Source organism: Strigops habroptila, chromosome 4 (assembly GCF_004027225.2).
Source record: "Strigops habroptila isolate Jane chromosome 4, bStrHab1.2.pri, whole genome shotgun sequence".
NCBI lineage: Eukaryota > Metazoa > Chordata > Aves > Psittaciformes > Psittacidae > Strigops > Strigops habroptila.
This window is the reverse complement of record NC_046358.1, coordinates 24,127,820-24,142,155: the sequence shown is the minus strand read 5'-3', so window position 1 is coordinate 24,142,155 and position 14,336 is coordinate 24,127,820. Positions and strand designations below refer to the sequence as shown.

The 14,336-nt window shown below is 37.2% G+C and overlaps 1 protein-coding gene across 3 annotated transcripts in view; it reads left to right on the top strand.

Annotated features, from left to right (window-relative positions):
- The first annotated feature begins 195 nt into the window (after nt 1-195).
- The window catches only part of WDR25 (WD repeat domain 25), a 63,660-nt gene continuing 49,519 nt past the window's right edge, over nt 196-14,336 (top strand). The window contains exons 1-2 of one of the 3 annotated variants that reach the window (XM_030484411.1): nt 196-218; nt 3,065-3,837. In XM_030484411.1, coding sequence (XP_030340271.1) covers nt 3,124-3,837 — 714 coding nt within the window. In that variant the 5' untranslated portion in view covers nt 196-218; nt 3,065-3,123. The other 2 variants (XM_030484410.1, XM_030484409.1) reach the window with 2 other exon arrangements.

Here is a 14,336-nt window from a genome sequence, read left to right as displayed (position 1 = left end):
CCTCCTACCTCCTAGAGTCGCCAGCTAACAAAACGCCCTCTACACCACCCGCAACCGTGGGAGAAGGGCTTCTACGCGCACAGAGAGCCTCAGCCTGACCCCTGCCCCTCCCAGGAAGCGGTCCCTAGTCAAGGACTGTCACACGTGGAACGGTTTGAACAGGAGTGCTTGTTTCCACCCGGCGCGCTTTTAAACAAGGAGCAGCGGCGGGCCAGCTGGTGAGTTCCGGGCTGCGCGGCCAGCGGCGGCTGGTGCAGCGCAGGTACCCGTGGGGCGGAGTGGGGCGGCCCCGGGCGCGGTGCCGGGCTCTGCAGGGGGACAGCGGTAGCGGCGGTGGTGCCGCCGGGGTAGAGGTGGCCCCACGGCGGGTGGGGGCACAGTGCGCGGGTATGGGGGGAGCGGCAATAGGTCTGGTGCTGGGAGAGAGGGGAAGGAACCGGCCTCGGGGCCGGGGTGCTGCGGAGATTACCGTGCCGCTCCCTCGGGCAGGGCAGCTCGGGCGGTGGGCTGGGGGTTGTTCTGTCTTCCTCGGGGCTGTGGGAGCGAGGAAGCGCCCAGAGAGGCGGCGGGGCCGCCCGGCCGGGAAGAGCGTGTTATCCCGCCGTGAGCGGCCGGCAGTGCTGCTCCCGGCTCTTGTGTCGTACCTCGGGTGACTTTCGCTGTCGCTTAGCCGGCATGTGGCGTTGTGTGCAAACCTAACGCTCTTTAGTTTAAAGCGTTCGGATAGATCAGTCATGGGAAAAAGAAAACCAAAACTTCATAAACTTCCCTGTTAGTTCAGTGCGTTGTAACTTCTATTGTTAATAAATTCAGTTTACTTACAGTATGTGTCCAGTGAAGTACATTCTGCTTTTTTTTTCCCCATGTTTTTCTTTAGTTAGGGCAGCATGAGAAAATTTGGGGTGGTGTTTCTTTAAAAGCAGAAGTTGAATGGGAAGTCTTAAGATGACAGGATTATGTTGTTACAGAAATACTAATGCTTATGGGTGATGTGTGTGAGGGGATGGATTTATCAGACCCATTACTAATCAAATGTAATGAGACAGTTTCATTCCAATATCTCATAGGAAACTTTTTTAACCTTGCATGTGCAAGGCACCGCTTTGTGTTTATCTCTGAATCTCAGCTTAGTGGGTTGAGTTTTCTTTTGTTTCGTTTTGGTTTGGTTTTTCTTTTTTTTTTTTTGTGTTAAAACAGGGTACAGTAACTCTGAAAGTCCAACCCATTCCACTTGTGTATTTTCATATATAGCTTTCAGTCAGAGGTCAGCTTCTCACTGTATTTGTTCCTTAAACACAATGCTTTTTGGCTGGGTCCTGTTTCCAGCACTGCAATACAAACAGTAACTACTTGTTTCAATTATTGAAGTCCTTCAAAGTTACTATTTATTTGATAAGATATTTCAATTTACTACTAAAGTATTCAATTTACTGTTTTTGAATTGTTAGTTGTTTTCCTGAATCACTACTTATTTTTTCCCTTTACACTGTTTAAGTGAAATGCTGTTTTAATAAATGAAGCTGTATTATTAAAAAAAGAACTTTTCCTTGCTGTTAGTTGCTCTTTTAGCTGTCGTAAACTTCAGATAAAGACAAAATGTCCTCTAGAGGGAGATCTTGGTGCTTTTATGTGCTAAAATGTTGGTCACTTTGTTCCAGTTAAACTCTTGATGACTTATCTTGGAAAGCAGCTGTGATGAGTAATGTATATAACTTCATAGGAGCCTGTCTTCTGCATCTGTGTGTGAAATTTCATTACAGAATATAGACCATAGCCTGTAATGTAACACTTCTGTAGGTTAAATGAAGCATTCTTGGTTTAATTCAAACAGATCTAATTCTGAAGTCAAATGAGCAGTCTTTACAAGTTCCAGAGTACTACAACTCCTGGAGTAGCATTTGGAGGACCTATGTTTGAGGCATCAGTTCTGCAGATGCTTACATAGATACTGACTTTCATAGAGCCTTCTAATTTTAATCAAGATGCTTTTAAGGACAGTTTCTTTATTGACCTAAAGCAAGAATTCCAAAGTGTTTTGGGGTAAATCACTTTAGCGTAATGAATGCTAACAGCTGGGCAAGGAGACAAAGCAGAAGTGAAATGTCCCATTTATTCAATCCTAGCAACTGAAAGTTAGCTAGGATTAAGCAAGTTAGTATAGCAATACTTCTTGACTATGAACGGCAGAGGTTGAAAGATTATTTTTGCAGACACATCAGTTGTTTGAATGTAGTTAACCCTATAGTCCACATGCTTCATCTAAATTATTAGCAGAAGCTTGGTGGGATTGTTATGGTGGTGAGTTATTCAGCATGTTACTTACACATTCTCAGTATGAGATTTCTTTCTCACAGACACTTTGGAAAAAATTATTCCACAGTAAACAAGCATCTATGCTCTTATTTTTCTGTGAGTAAATGCAAACAGCAAATTCAGCGTAGTTTCTGGCATAAGTCTGTCCTGTAAAAATGAAGGCTGTGTGGAACTTGCTCTGTGTATATATTTGGAAAATTTCGTCACACTGCAACACTGCTGAATAGGTCATAGAATCATAGGGTCAAAAGCACGTTTAATTTTTTAGTTGCCAGTTGAACCGCTTCATATTTCTTTCAAGTAATCTGTACTGTTAAGAAATAGGTATTGTTAGACCGACTCCAAAATAGTTGTAGTATTTGTATTCTTAGAAGTGTACATACCAAAACACTGCATAATTAATTACCATCTTTTTTGTGTGTGTGAGGGAAAGTGCTACTGCAAGTAAGGTTAAAGTGATTTGCAGTACTTATTTTGCAAGTTTGTTTTCCTTTTCGTACTCATTTTCATTGTTTTATGGTATGCAAATGCATCTGTGCACTGCATTAAAAATGTATGCAATGTGCTTGGAGGCAAATGGTGGTGCATAATTGAATGTGCATATGTATTATAATAGAGGAATAAATTCCATTAATAAACAGGAATAAAAGTTACAGGTTTTGCTGTGAAGAAAAGCATATTTATATTCTTATGTTACTCAAGTTGCAGACTCTAATACATTTTGCTCTGAATAATCGATTCTTTATTTTAGATCATATTTTTGGAGGATTCCAGCACTGAGATTTCTGGAGTCTGCTGTGTCTAGCCATAATGAGTTTGTCTCTGGTTGCTTATGATGATTCAGACTCTGAGACAGAAACTGAAAACACTGAAGTCCCCAATACTTCCAGCCGACAGACAAGCCAGCCAAGTTCTTCTGTGAATTTTGTTCAGTACTTTGCACCTGGTAGTTTGGGTACAAAATCTACATATGAAATGCAGCCTACTGAGAACACGGACTGTTCTGGCACAAGCACTGCTTGTGAAGATGCCTCTGAGCATTATGCGCAGAATAACAACACTGATTTGACATCTTATTGTAGGAGAGCATACTCTGGCCATACTGCATTATGTATGTCCTACACAAACTATGAACAGACATCAAGCTCTTCAACAAACTCTAGAAATGGTGCTTCCCACAAGAGAATACATAAAGACAGTACTACTGCCATAAATGGGATTAGACCATATATCCCTAAAAGATTGCGTCAAGAAAATTCCAGTATGCCTGAGAAAAAAGAATGTGATCAGAGAGAAAGCTCAGATTGTGATGTTAAGCTAGGCACATCAGGAGAGCAGACTTCAAGAAAGATCTCTGAATTAATTAAGCCATATTTGGGATCCAAATATAAATTAACTGAAGTCCCCAGAAGCTTAATATTTTGCATGTCTAAACACAGTGGCCCTGTCAATGAAATCCAGTGGTGTCCTGTACGAGAACAAAGTCACATGCTTCTCTCGGCTTCTATGGACAAAACAATCAAGGTAATGTAGAACAAGATGCTTTGCGGATCAATCCTCAAACTTAAAAATACTCCATTAAATAATGATCTGGGAATAACATCCTTGCTTGTGTGTGTGTAACAGTTCCGATGTATTCAGAATTTGAGGAATTGCTTTGAAGAACAGTATGCAAGTTACGAACTTGCAGCCTGATCCTTCACTATACCTACAGTCAGTTCTGTTATTTTGGAATGTGGGGTTTTTTGTATGGTGTTTTGTTTTTTTTTTTTTTGTGGTTTGTGGTTTTTTTTTTTTTTTGGTGGGTTTTTTTTTGGGTTTTTTTTTTTTTTTAATTTTATTTTATTTTTATTGGGCATGTCAGTGTTCTAGATCTTGTTATATTTCTGCCAGGTCATTTCTTGTAATATGTATTAATGTTAGGTTTTCATTATTTCCTACTTTAGTTTCGCAATGGCCGTAGGCACTACGGTCTGACTACAAACTCTGCCTTCAGTCATTAAACAACTGACTGCCAACATTGGAATAATATTTTGAGGAACTTTACCTTTCTGTCAGGCCTAAGGTCTGACAGTTCAGTTTTTCATCTGAACTGATGTTTTGCATCCCAGAAAGGTGTCTTGTGATGATCTAAGGAGTCTTCCCACTTTAACGTTGTTTCAAGGGTTAATTGCTCAATACTTAAAGTGGAATTTCCTTGTGGCTTTCGTGGATTTGACTTCCCTTTTTTATGTGTTAATTTAGTCCGATGAGTCTTATTTTAACACTGGGTAATAAAAGTATTTTATGTGTGTTTTTTCCCAAATGCAGGGCTAATGCCACCTCTGGGTTCAAGTGATAGTCCAAAGTGGGTTTACACAGAAACACGGTTTTGATAAGAGTGCACAGAAAGTGTCCTTCTTCGTGGAAGGCATGCTTTATTGTATTTAACATAGCAGGTACAATTATTTTAAAATTTGGTTCTGAAATTTAGGGCTTTAAAGTAAATCTTAGTAAGTAAAGAGGCAAGAAGAACACCCATTGTATCAGCATGCTTCTAAAACCTAAGGAGAGGTTTTAGAACTTTAAAAACTGAATTTAAATTCTGATTTCATGTAGGAAAAAATACTGTTAAATTCTCTTCTTAAAATTGAGATTGTTTGTTTCTTTTAAACTATTTTGCTGTTTAACTTGTAACGGAAAATTGGAGTTCATTTAGTTTGGCTTTTGTATGATTTTTCTTCTCTTAGAATTTTTTTTTTCCCCTCTTTCCCCAGTTTTGTCATGGGGCCCTAGTTGTGCTCACTTTGCATCTTTGAAGCAGTGATGTTCTTGAGTGTTGGACAGAGTTTTTTCTTTTTTCTCCTAGTGTCTGTTAAATCGCTGGTGCTCACAGAAAAGTCCAGATCTATACCATGAATCAAATTTACTCCTCTCAGTTGCCTTATCTTTTCTGTTATAATAATGTCACTGTTTCTGTAATCAGCATAACGTATCCTTTGAGCTGTGGGTAATTCCTCCTTCGTCTTATTTCCCCAATTTTTTTTACATCTTTCTCTTAAAGATTAAATGGAGGAAAAAAGTACTTTTGTTTTTCTTTGCAGGTGTTCTTTAATGTATTGAATAAGTTAAATCTTGGGTGTTACTTGAAGAACTGACTTCGAAGGAAAAGACTAAGATATGCAAAAAGTACTGATGGATGTTTTTGGTAAACAGCAATTTAAATTTGGACTGTACAAAACTGTATGCCCCTCTGACTTCAATGTGTCTGAATTTGACTTTTTGTTTTAAACTGTCACACCATATGCTTAATATTTGTTTACTACCCCAGATTCTCATTTTACTGATGGGTGAAATTATGAATGTGTTAACTTTGGTAAGACAATCTAAAATCAAAGTTGTTATTGCAATGTAAAATTATTTAAAAAATGGAAGTAATAGCCTGTCTTTTCTTCTAAGCAGAAAGAAAGATTACTGTTTGGAAGCATTCCTTAACAGTAAAGTTGGTTTTTGAAGAAATCTAATTGCTTTAGGTGCCCCAAACCATGGAAATTCGATATAAAAAGAGTATGTTAATGTTGGCAACACTTCAGAGCATGTGAGTAAAACGTTAATAAAATAATAAGGTAACTGTTACAAAGTATATGAAAACACACGTCTGCATTTTGGAAGGTTACCTGTAGAGAAATACCTATGAATGCTTCCTACTGTTATTTCTTAATAAATTGAAGACTCTAATGGTATGTGAGCAGTAGCATCTTTAGTTTGCACCTTTAAACAAGTATCTTTCAGGCCAGTAGAGGGCATGGTTAGATTAAGTATTGACTTGATGTTACAAAACTAGTTTCTCTTAACTTTGTAGGTCACAAGCCTGTAAATCTCTAATGACTATGACAGCAGTAGTTTTATCTTCTGAGAATTGTTTGGCTGTCTGCCACTGCCTCAAGTTCTCCATTTTCTGATATAAGCATAAAGCAACTGATTGAAGATGCAGATGCACTTTTTAATTTTGTTATTTTTTTTCTGATCTTATACCTTCCCACAGCTTACCTTTTTTGTTGTTTTCATCCAAAAACACCTGCTTGGAATTGTTAGCTTAAATCTGGGCAGTGGAAGTTGGTCCTCTTTCTCTGTAATGGGAATTTACAGGCACACAGGATGTTTGCACTATTTACTTTCAACATCTGATTCAGATAAAACTCAAAACAGAGTTAGAAGCCTAAAATCCCTGTATGATCAGAGAGAGTAGTCAATCCAGGGCCGAAAAACTCTGTACTTCCAGTTAGTCGTGTGAATAGCTGTGACTGAATATTTTTATGTGTAATTACCTTGGATTCAGTCCTTACGTGCAACCTATGCATTAAGACATTTGTCTTTTGAATAGTGCAATATTAGTGGAGATTTCTCAGAACCAAGAGTTCTGTCTAAGCATATCTGACTGAGTATGGTAGTTTAAGTTGTGCTTAAATCAAAAGATCTTTAATTGTATGCAATTTTTGTAGTATTTAGCCAAACAGTTTTGCAGTTTTTCATCTTTTATCCATTCTTATGTGCTTAAATATTTTCCTCTTAAACTTTTGATGTACTGTTTCTGCGGATTTTATAGTTTTCATTTGAAGTATTTGCTCTTAACTTTTTGTGGCTGCGTTTAAAAAAAACCCAAACAGTTATCAAGTGGTACAGTTGAAAAAGATCAGTTACCAGTTCAGGGATGTAATTCTCTAGAGTAACACTTCTACCAGCAGATGGGGCTCCTCAGCATTTTAAAAAGAGATGGTGACTAAACTGTGACTCTAAAGACTGGGAAAATTTAATGTTTGCCTCCATGTTGTGTGTCAAAAGACCAAAACTGAAAGTTTATGCATGTGTTGCAAAAAGTATAAGAAAACTTCATAGAAACCTGGAATTAAGGTAGAGCTTCATATGGGAAGTGGTACATATTGCAGATTAATTGCCCACAGCTCTTCAAATCCGGAGCATTAATACAGGAATGCTAAATCTTAAATTTGTAAGGAATGGGGGAGGGAAGCTTAGATTTAGGCTTTGACAAGTCCTTAACCCCCTATTTTCTTAGAATTTTGACCTTCCGCCTTGGAAGGGGAAGCAGGTAGTACTTCCAGTCTAGGTAGCTGGAGAAAGAGGCAAGAAACCTGATTCAAGGTAGTGAAAGTACTTTTGGGAGCTCTTGCTGTGGCAGTGCTCCTCACTATTACATTTTAACTGTACTGTCAGTGGCTTATGTTTCTATTTTAAGTATGTATTTTAAGGATTGTGAAACATGATTGTCTGATTAAATTTGTTTTCTTTGGATAGCACTTCTTCTCTACCTTCTATTCGAATAGCTGCTGTAAATGAAAATTAGGGCACTACTCTCATTTTTGGTTTTGCCTACTTAAACACTGAAATAGTGTTTCCGATTTTAGTATCTTGTCTAGTATTTTTGCATAAATTTTGAGACTCAATACTGTTACTAAAGGTGCCTTGTTTCCATAATGTGGATATTCAACATGTTTCTGGTTTACAACCCCAAATATAGCATCCAAAATCACGGGTTGCTGTTGAATACAGCTATTTGCCTTAGGTACCATGTCTCTTGCAAGACATGTTTACCAATTGCAGAAATCACCATCTTGCATTCATATTGTTAGTGTCTTTTATTTGGAAGACCTTGTAATTACATAGCCACAGAGATGTAAACATTTTCACTAGTTACTGGTACTGGACTTAGCTTTTTAACAATTGTTCATAACTTCAAGCCTCCCATACCATTATTCCATATTTCCTCTTTTGTCTTAAAATTAAGGTAATGTCTTTATATAATCGTCTTTAAACTTTTATTTGTGTGTTCCTGGTTTTCTGTTTAGAGCATTACAGCAGGTATTCTATCTGTTGCAAAGTATTTTTTCATTTTCAGCACTTTCACCCTCCATCAATGAACAGGATCAAGGGAAGAAAGTACTGTAATTCTTCAGTACACAAAATGTATATTAATAGCACTTTGATGGGATGACTTGTACACATTGTTGGAAGTTTTTCTAAAGTATTTTTTCCCTACTTGACTAGTTGAACTGTGTCTCCGTTTAGTCTATAAATCTGTAGCTAAATCTATACAAGGAAAGTAAAAGTTTTTAAAATTAGTTAATAATGTCAGCCCGTTGAACAGAGGTGTTGCCTACTTCTCATGACTAAGAACACAAGAACAGCTGTACTGGTTCAGACAGACCAAGGCTCTGTCTAAGCCCAGCAGTCAGTCTCTAGTAGGTCCATAAGCTGATGCCTAGAGAAAAAATACAAATCAAAGGTTTATAGTGCCTTTAAGTCCTCTTCTGGTCTCTGCTTATTTTCAGGTCAGGGGATTTCTGATCTCCAAAGTAATTCATCTTTGTAGCTTGCTACCTGAAGAGATCTCTTCCAGATACTTCTGCAGTTTTGTGAGACTCTGTGATCATTAGCTCTAGAGTGGTATATTACCCATACTGGTGATATTTAATGATTTTGCTTCCTGGAATGTATCAAGTACTATGAGAAATATCATTTTTATTCATATTTTCAAAACATTTTATCATTTTGCGGTTGTGTGTTCATTAGGAGAAAGATAGCATAGTAGTATATTCCAGGATTTTTTTATTCTTGATCCTGTTATATTGGACTGAAAGCAATGGAACATGATAACCTCCATTCATCCATATAATGTGTTAGCAGTGGTGGTAGCAATACAGATTTCCTAGTTATTGCTGTTACTCTGCCTTGGAGTAACAAACTAACATTGCAGTTTTCAACCGTTCTGCACACAATTAACTTGAAATAGGCAGTGTTTCTTTCTGTCAGATGCATGTTTTTTTAATGAGGAATAAATTTAAACTGCCAGCATATTTCCTATACATTCATGCATAGCTGTCAAACGGCCATAGCCCTGTCACTGCTAGGGTAGATTCAAAGTCTTCACTAAGTGTTATTAGCTGTTGTGCTGCTGGTACCCTAAGTATTGCAATTTGTAGATTAATTTTTAAAATCTAATTGTGGCAATGCTCCTTTGGCTGTAGCTGGTGCATAAGATGAGAATTTGGGGAGTCATCCTATTTAATACATATATTCCACTTTAACTGAAACTTGAAAAAAGATCTCTCTGATGTTGGTACGCTCCTAATACTGTATTTTAAAAATAACTGGTTCTCCCCTTTATCTTGGAAGTGACAAGGAAGCACCTGTATTCCAGAGATTGTGTGCTGCTTACATAGATATGTGAAAAAAGCTTTGTATTCTTGTTGAAGAGGCCACTAAATAAGCTATTCTGAAATATCAAAGCTGACATTTCTTTATGGTGCCTTGTTATGGCTTTCTTCCCTCATCCATTTAGAACTAAGTATATTTTTTCCAAGCACTTTAAGCTTGCTAATGGAAGGAATGTGCTTGACCATAAGTTAAAGCTTCTGACTGTGCTTATGGCTAGATGATAATGCAGGTCAGGATGTAATATCTAACTCTCACACAACTGTTCTGCAAAATTCATTAACACAAGTCAGCAAAGAACAGTTCTTGAAGGTGGTGGATTTTGGTCTCTTCATCCCAAAGGTATGTGTAGGTAAGGGTTGTTCCACATTTGGCATGTTAATACCTAGATACATTTAGAAATCACTGTTACATAGAGATGTATTTTTTAATTATTTTGTTTCCAGCAATGCTGTTGTCAAGGAAACAGAAATCCTCGTAGTGCCTTTGTTCACTTTCTCAGAATCCACAGCTGGAGATGACTTATATAGTTTATTTTATGTTCTTAGTAGTTGAGACACTCTTGTGCATCAAAGGATTTTTTTCAAAGGAGTATATTTTTTGTATAAATAGCACCATCCTGATCTCTATGCTCTTTGATAGGCCATTGTTTTCTTTCCTTCTTCAGTAACAAGAATTAAAATCAGTCCTGCTTTGGATTAGAATTTATCTTACCACTTGTGTGAAAACTGTCATTAAAAAAAAAAAAAACCAAACAAAACAAAAACCCACAAAAAAACAAAAACCCAAACCAAAACCAACTAAAACCCAAAACCAATCAAATAACCAAAAGCCCCCCTCCCCAACCCTCCGCAACGGGGCAAAAATGAAGTGAACCTTTCAGCTTCTGCATTAGGTTTTCAGTTCTGTAAGGGCATTAGTATTTCTTTACACTTGGAAATGTCTCCTGAATTACTATTAGTTAAAGAATACAAAAGTAGTACCTCAAGTGGTCTTGTAAAGCATTTTTGACTGCTTTATGGCCATGTTGAAGGATGCAGCTATGGGGGAGAAGAGCAGGAGGAGATAGATATTTTTTTTTTTTTTTTTTTTTTTTTTTTTCATGGCACAGCTAATATGCCAGTGTTTCCCCCCAGAATTAGGAATTACTTAGAGAAAATATTCAGAAAATGTAGCTCTTCTAAGAGCAGTAGAGTTAATGGAGCCTGGCTGTATCTTGAGGCTGGCTGTAGATCCTCTTCAATTTCTCTCTCCTTCAAGGCATCTGCAGTGTTTTTGCCTTTTATTCAGCTGCTTAGTTTGATCAAGGCTTTGGGGAAAAATACTGAAGCCTCTGTAAAATTTGGTTGACGTTGACCAATAGGTGCAAAGTGGCCACAGGTGACATGCACTGGGGGCATGGCTTTTGTGACAGTGTTATTTCAAAAACTTCTCTTTCTCTGGAAATCTGAAAGGATGGAGGGTGACTTTTGTATATTCTTAACAGTGATGTGGAAGAAAGGATTCAGTTTTCTCATGTTGCCTGAAAAGAGTTTTGGTTACTTGTGTCATTACTTACAGAAATATCAAGAATAGTAAGTTTTTATCTGATTATTTTTCTTGGAAACCCATCTGTCCTGAATAGCTGAGTTCTGCACTTCCTTTCTACTCAGAACTCTTCCAGCTATGTACTAAGTGTATCTGAAATAGCCTGTAGTAGAGAAATAAGCAATCTTGTCCTCCCTGCCCTGCATAGCCACCCTACCAAGGTAGAAACAGTCATAGAGATGTCTATGAAGTAGTGTCTGTAATGAAGCTTAACTGATAATGTCATAAAATAAGCCCCCCAATTATGTGTAGGATCTGTGTGGGCAGCTGCTGTGCAGTCTACCATCACAATGTCACCTGAGATGGGAGAAATGTACAGTGGTGTTATCCCCCTTCTGGATGCTTCAGTAGGATTGCTGGTGAAAATGTTAAGATTTTAGTGCTTGGAAAATGTTGAACTAGAGTAGTTTTAAGTTCTTAAGTGACTGTAATACATTATGGAGTATCTTTTTTTTAAACAGTTGAGAAATTGTGAAGATTTTTTTCTGTTTAAAAATATAAATAATATCAGTCTAACTTCTTTTCTGGAGGTCTAGCTTTATAGATGCATCTTTTATACTGCTATGTATTTTTTAATAATCTGCTAACAAAGCTACAAGGCACCTTATGACTTCAATTCCTTAGCTCTCTTGGTCTGTCAATGTTGTCAAGGAAACAAATTCTTGAGAAGCTTTGCTTTACTATTTCAGGTTCTATAGAGAGATTACCTGTGTAGGATTCATCCAGCATCAGGAATAGGAAAAAAAAAAAAAAAAATGTATTGCCTGAAGTTTCTATTCTTTTTAGCATGTTCACGTCCTTGCTTTTTTTAAAGCAGATCTTATTTTTAGCATGTGTGAAATAGCTGCATCTGTAAGGTCATAATATTAGTGAATGTACCAGAGATTGTTAACACTTGTTCTTTAGATGAAGCCTGATAGAAAGAATTTTAATGTCATTTTGCTCTCCCTCTCTATAAAGACAACTGTTAGTTATAGATTCTCTTCAGATTAAAGGGGAAAGAAACATTAAAAACTCCCTTGTTCTTTAGAAAAGTTGCTTCACTACTGTGGAACTAATGACTTACTGTTCTTTATCATACATAACATGTTTCATTGCATTAATCATCCCTCTGCAAAGAAAAAGCATTTTGTGGCTAGCCTGGAACTGCATTTGATTTGTGTTGCAGTACCTTTTTGCTGGCTGACCAGCTGATTAGGATATTATGACTGAACTTTACCTTCAGTGTGCTTGTAGAGGCTTATTTATTTATTTATTAATTTAAAGAAAACTGCTGATTTTCCTCTGGGACACATCTAAAACTGTAGTTATACAAACGTTAACCTTTCTCAAATGTTTCAGTTGGTTAATGGATTAAAGATACTGGGCATGACAGATAGTAAAGACAGCATGTGCTTGTATATTGTGCATGTGCCAACTGTGTAAGAGGTTGCTTTTTGAAGTCAGATTTTGTCCTGTTCTCTAATCTTCTTGTCTTTTTCCAGATTATAATTTCATTATTAAAAGAATTTTTCTCATTCTGAACACTGGGACTGGTGGTTGAAATCGTATATTGTTGTACAATGAAGAAGGGAAACAGCTGGTTCCCTATGGAAGGGATGGCAGTTAGGGATGCAGGTGGTTAGGGATGACATAGTCATATAAACATGTTAAGGCTTGGCAGATATGTTAAAGCTAGCACTATGTTAACAATGTAAAAGAAATTAAAATTAATTAGGTGGTTCAATCTTACTCTGCTTGCTAGTATTGAAATAGTACTAGTTATGAATGTCCTCACTGCCAGCAAAACACATAGCTGCTTGACATAATTAGTAGTTTATTTTCATAACTAAATACCTAGTTGTGCTCATGTTTAAGACTGGGTTATGTCACTGACATCAGCGGGTTTAGGATTGCATCTATTTTACTATAGCCTAGGATTTTTTTTTTTTCTCCCCCAGTTATTTACACAGCTTTGGGAATAAGAAACAATTTATTTTTTTAGTTGAAAGAATGAAGAGTTGTAAAGAATGTTACTTGCCCAGGCTCACCAATAAATGAATGCAAGATTCATTAAGGCTCTGGTTTTCAGATAGCTGTTCTAAATCACTAACTGTATACTGCCCCTCATAGATACTACTTAATATGAGTGTGGGCCATAAGGCTGCAATAACTACTTCTTAAAATAAGAAAGCTGCCTGGTGAATGTTGGGGATGGGACAAGATTTGCCTGTAAATGTGGATTCGATTATTTCTTACAGACAGAAATTTGCTTTTAAGTACAACTGGTTACCATTATTTTTAGAACTGTTGTATCAATGTGTTACTTTGTGCTATTCCACAAATACTGCCAGTTGTGCACCTGCTTACAGTGTATCCAGCTCTGTTGCGCTGTCAAGTAGTCACCACTTCTCTCATGCTGGGTCGGCGGAGCTTGTCTATAGCTGTTGTCCCTGCTGTGTCAGGTTCTCCCAGTAGATAATGTGCAAGAATGAGGCAGCTTAAATTGCTCCTTTTCATTTGTCGTGTTGTGCTTGTTTGGTTTTTTTGACTGTATGAATAGAAGAGATGGTTATCTGATTTTATATATGCCAATAGATCAATATAAAGTTGTAAAGCATGAGTGGCCTTAGCTGATTCCCAATTTTATATTAAAAAAGTATGATAAAATTGAAGTACAGTACAAATAGATATGTTTTGAATTTTGATAGCCACTGTTTAACGCAAGCTTAAGGAAAACCTAAAACCAATAAACAAACAACTTCGGAGTTGGTCAGTGTTGGTTTTCTCTCTCGTGTTTTCAGGAACTAAGTCACAGGTCAACAGCAAATAGATGTTTCAGAAGCTGGGGAGTACAGTTGCTAAGACTGTACTTAAGTTCTGTCTGGAGCAGTGTTTCTTACTCCAGCAGTGGATGATCAAAATCTGTGGAATACAAGTATCTGTTGGCTATGTTTTTGTGAATCTATCTATCCAGTATTTAGTTACCTGTAGGAATTGAGGACACTAGACAATTTGCCCTCAAAGTGCTATAAGACTGAAATTGAGGTGTTTAACGCTTACAAAGTGTCCTTTTTTTTAATAGAGCATAAATTTATGTGACTTGAAGTGATTGATGCTAATGAATATGATAGATAGAGGTGAAGGAAAAATCAGATTATTTAATAAATGGCTACAGTTATTTAGCTAATTGTCTCCTGGGGAGTTGTAATACATTTGAAGTTGTTCTTCTTTGAGTGCTGGTAAGA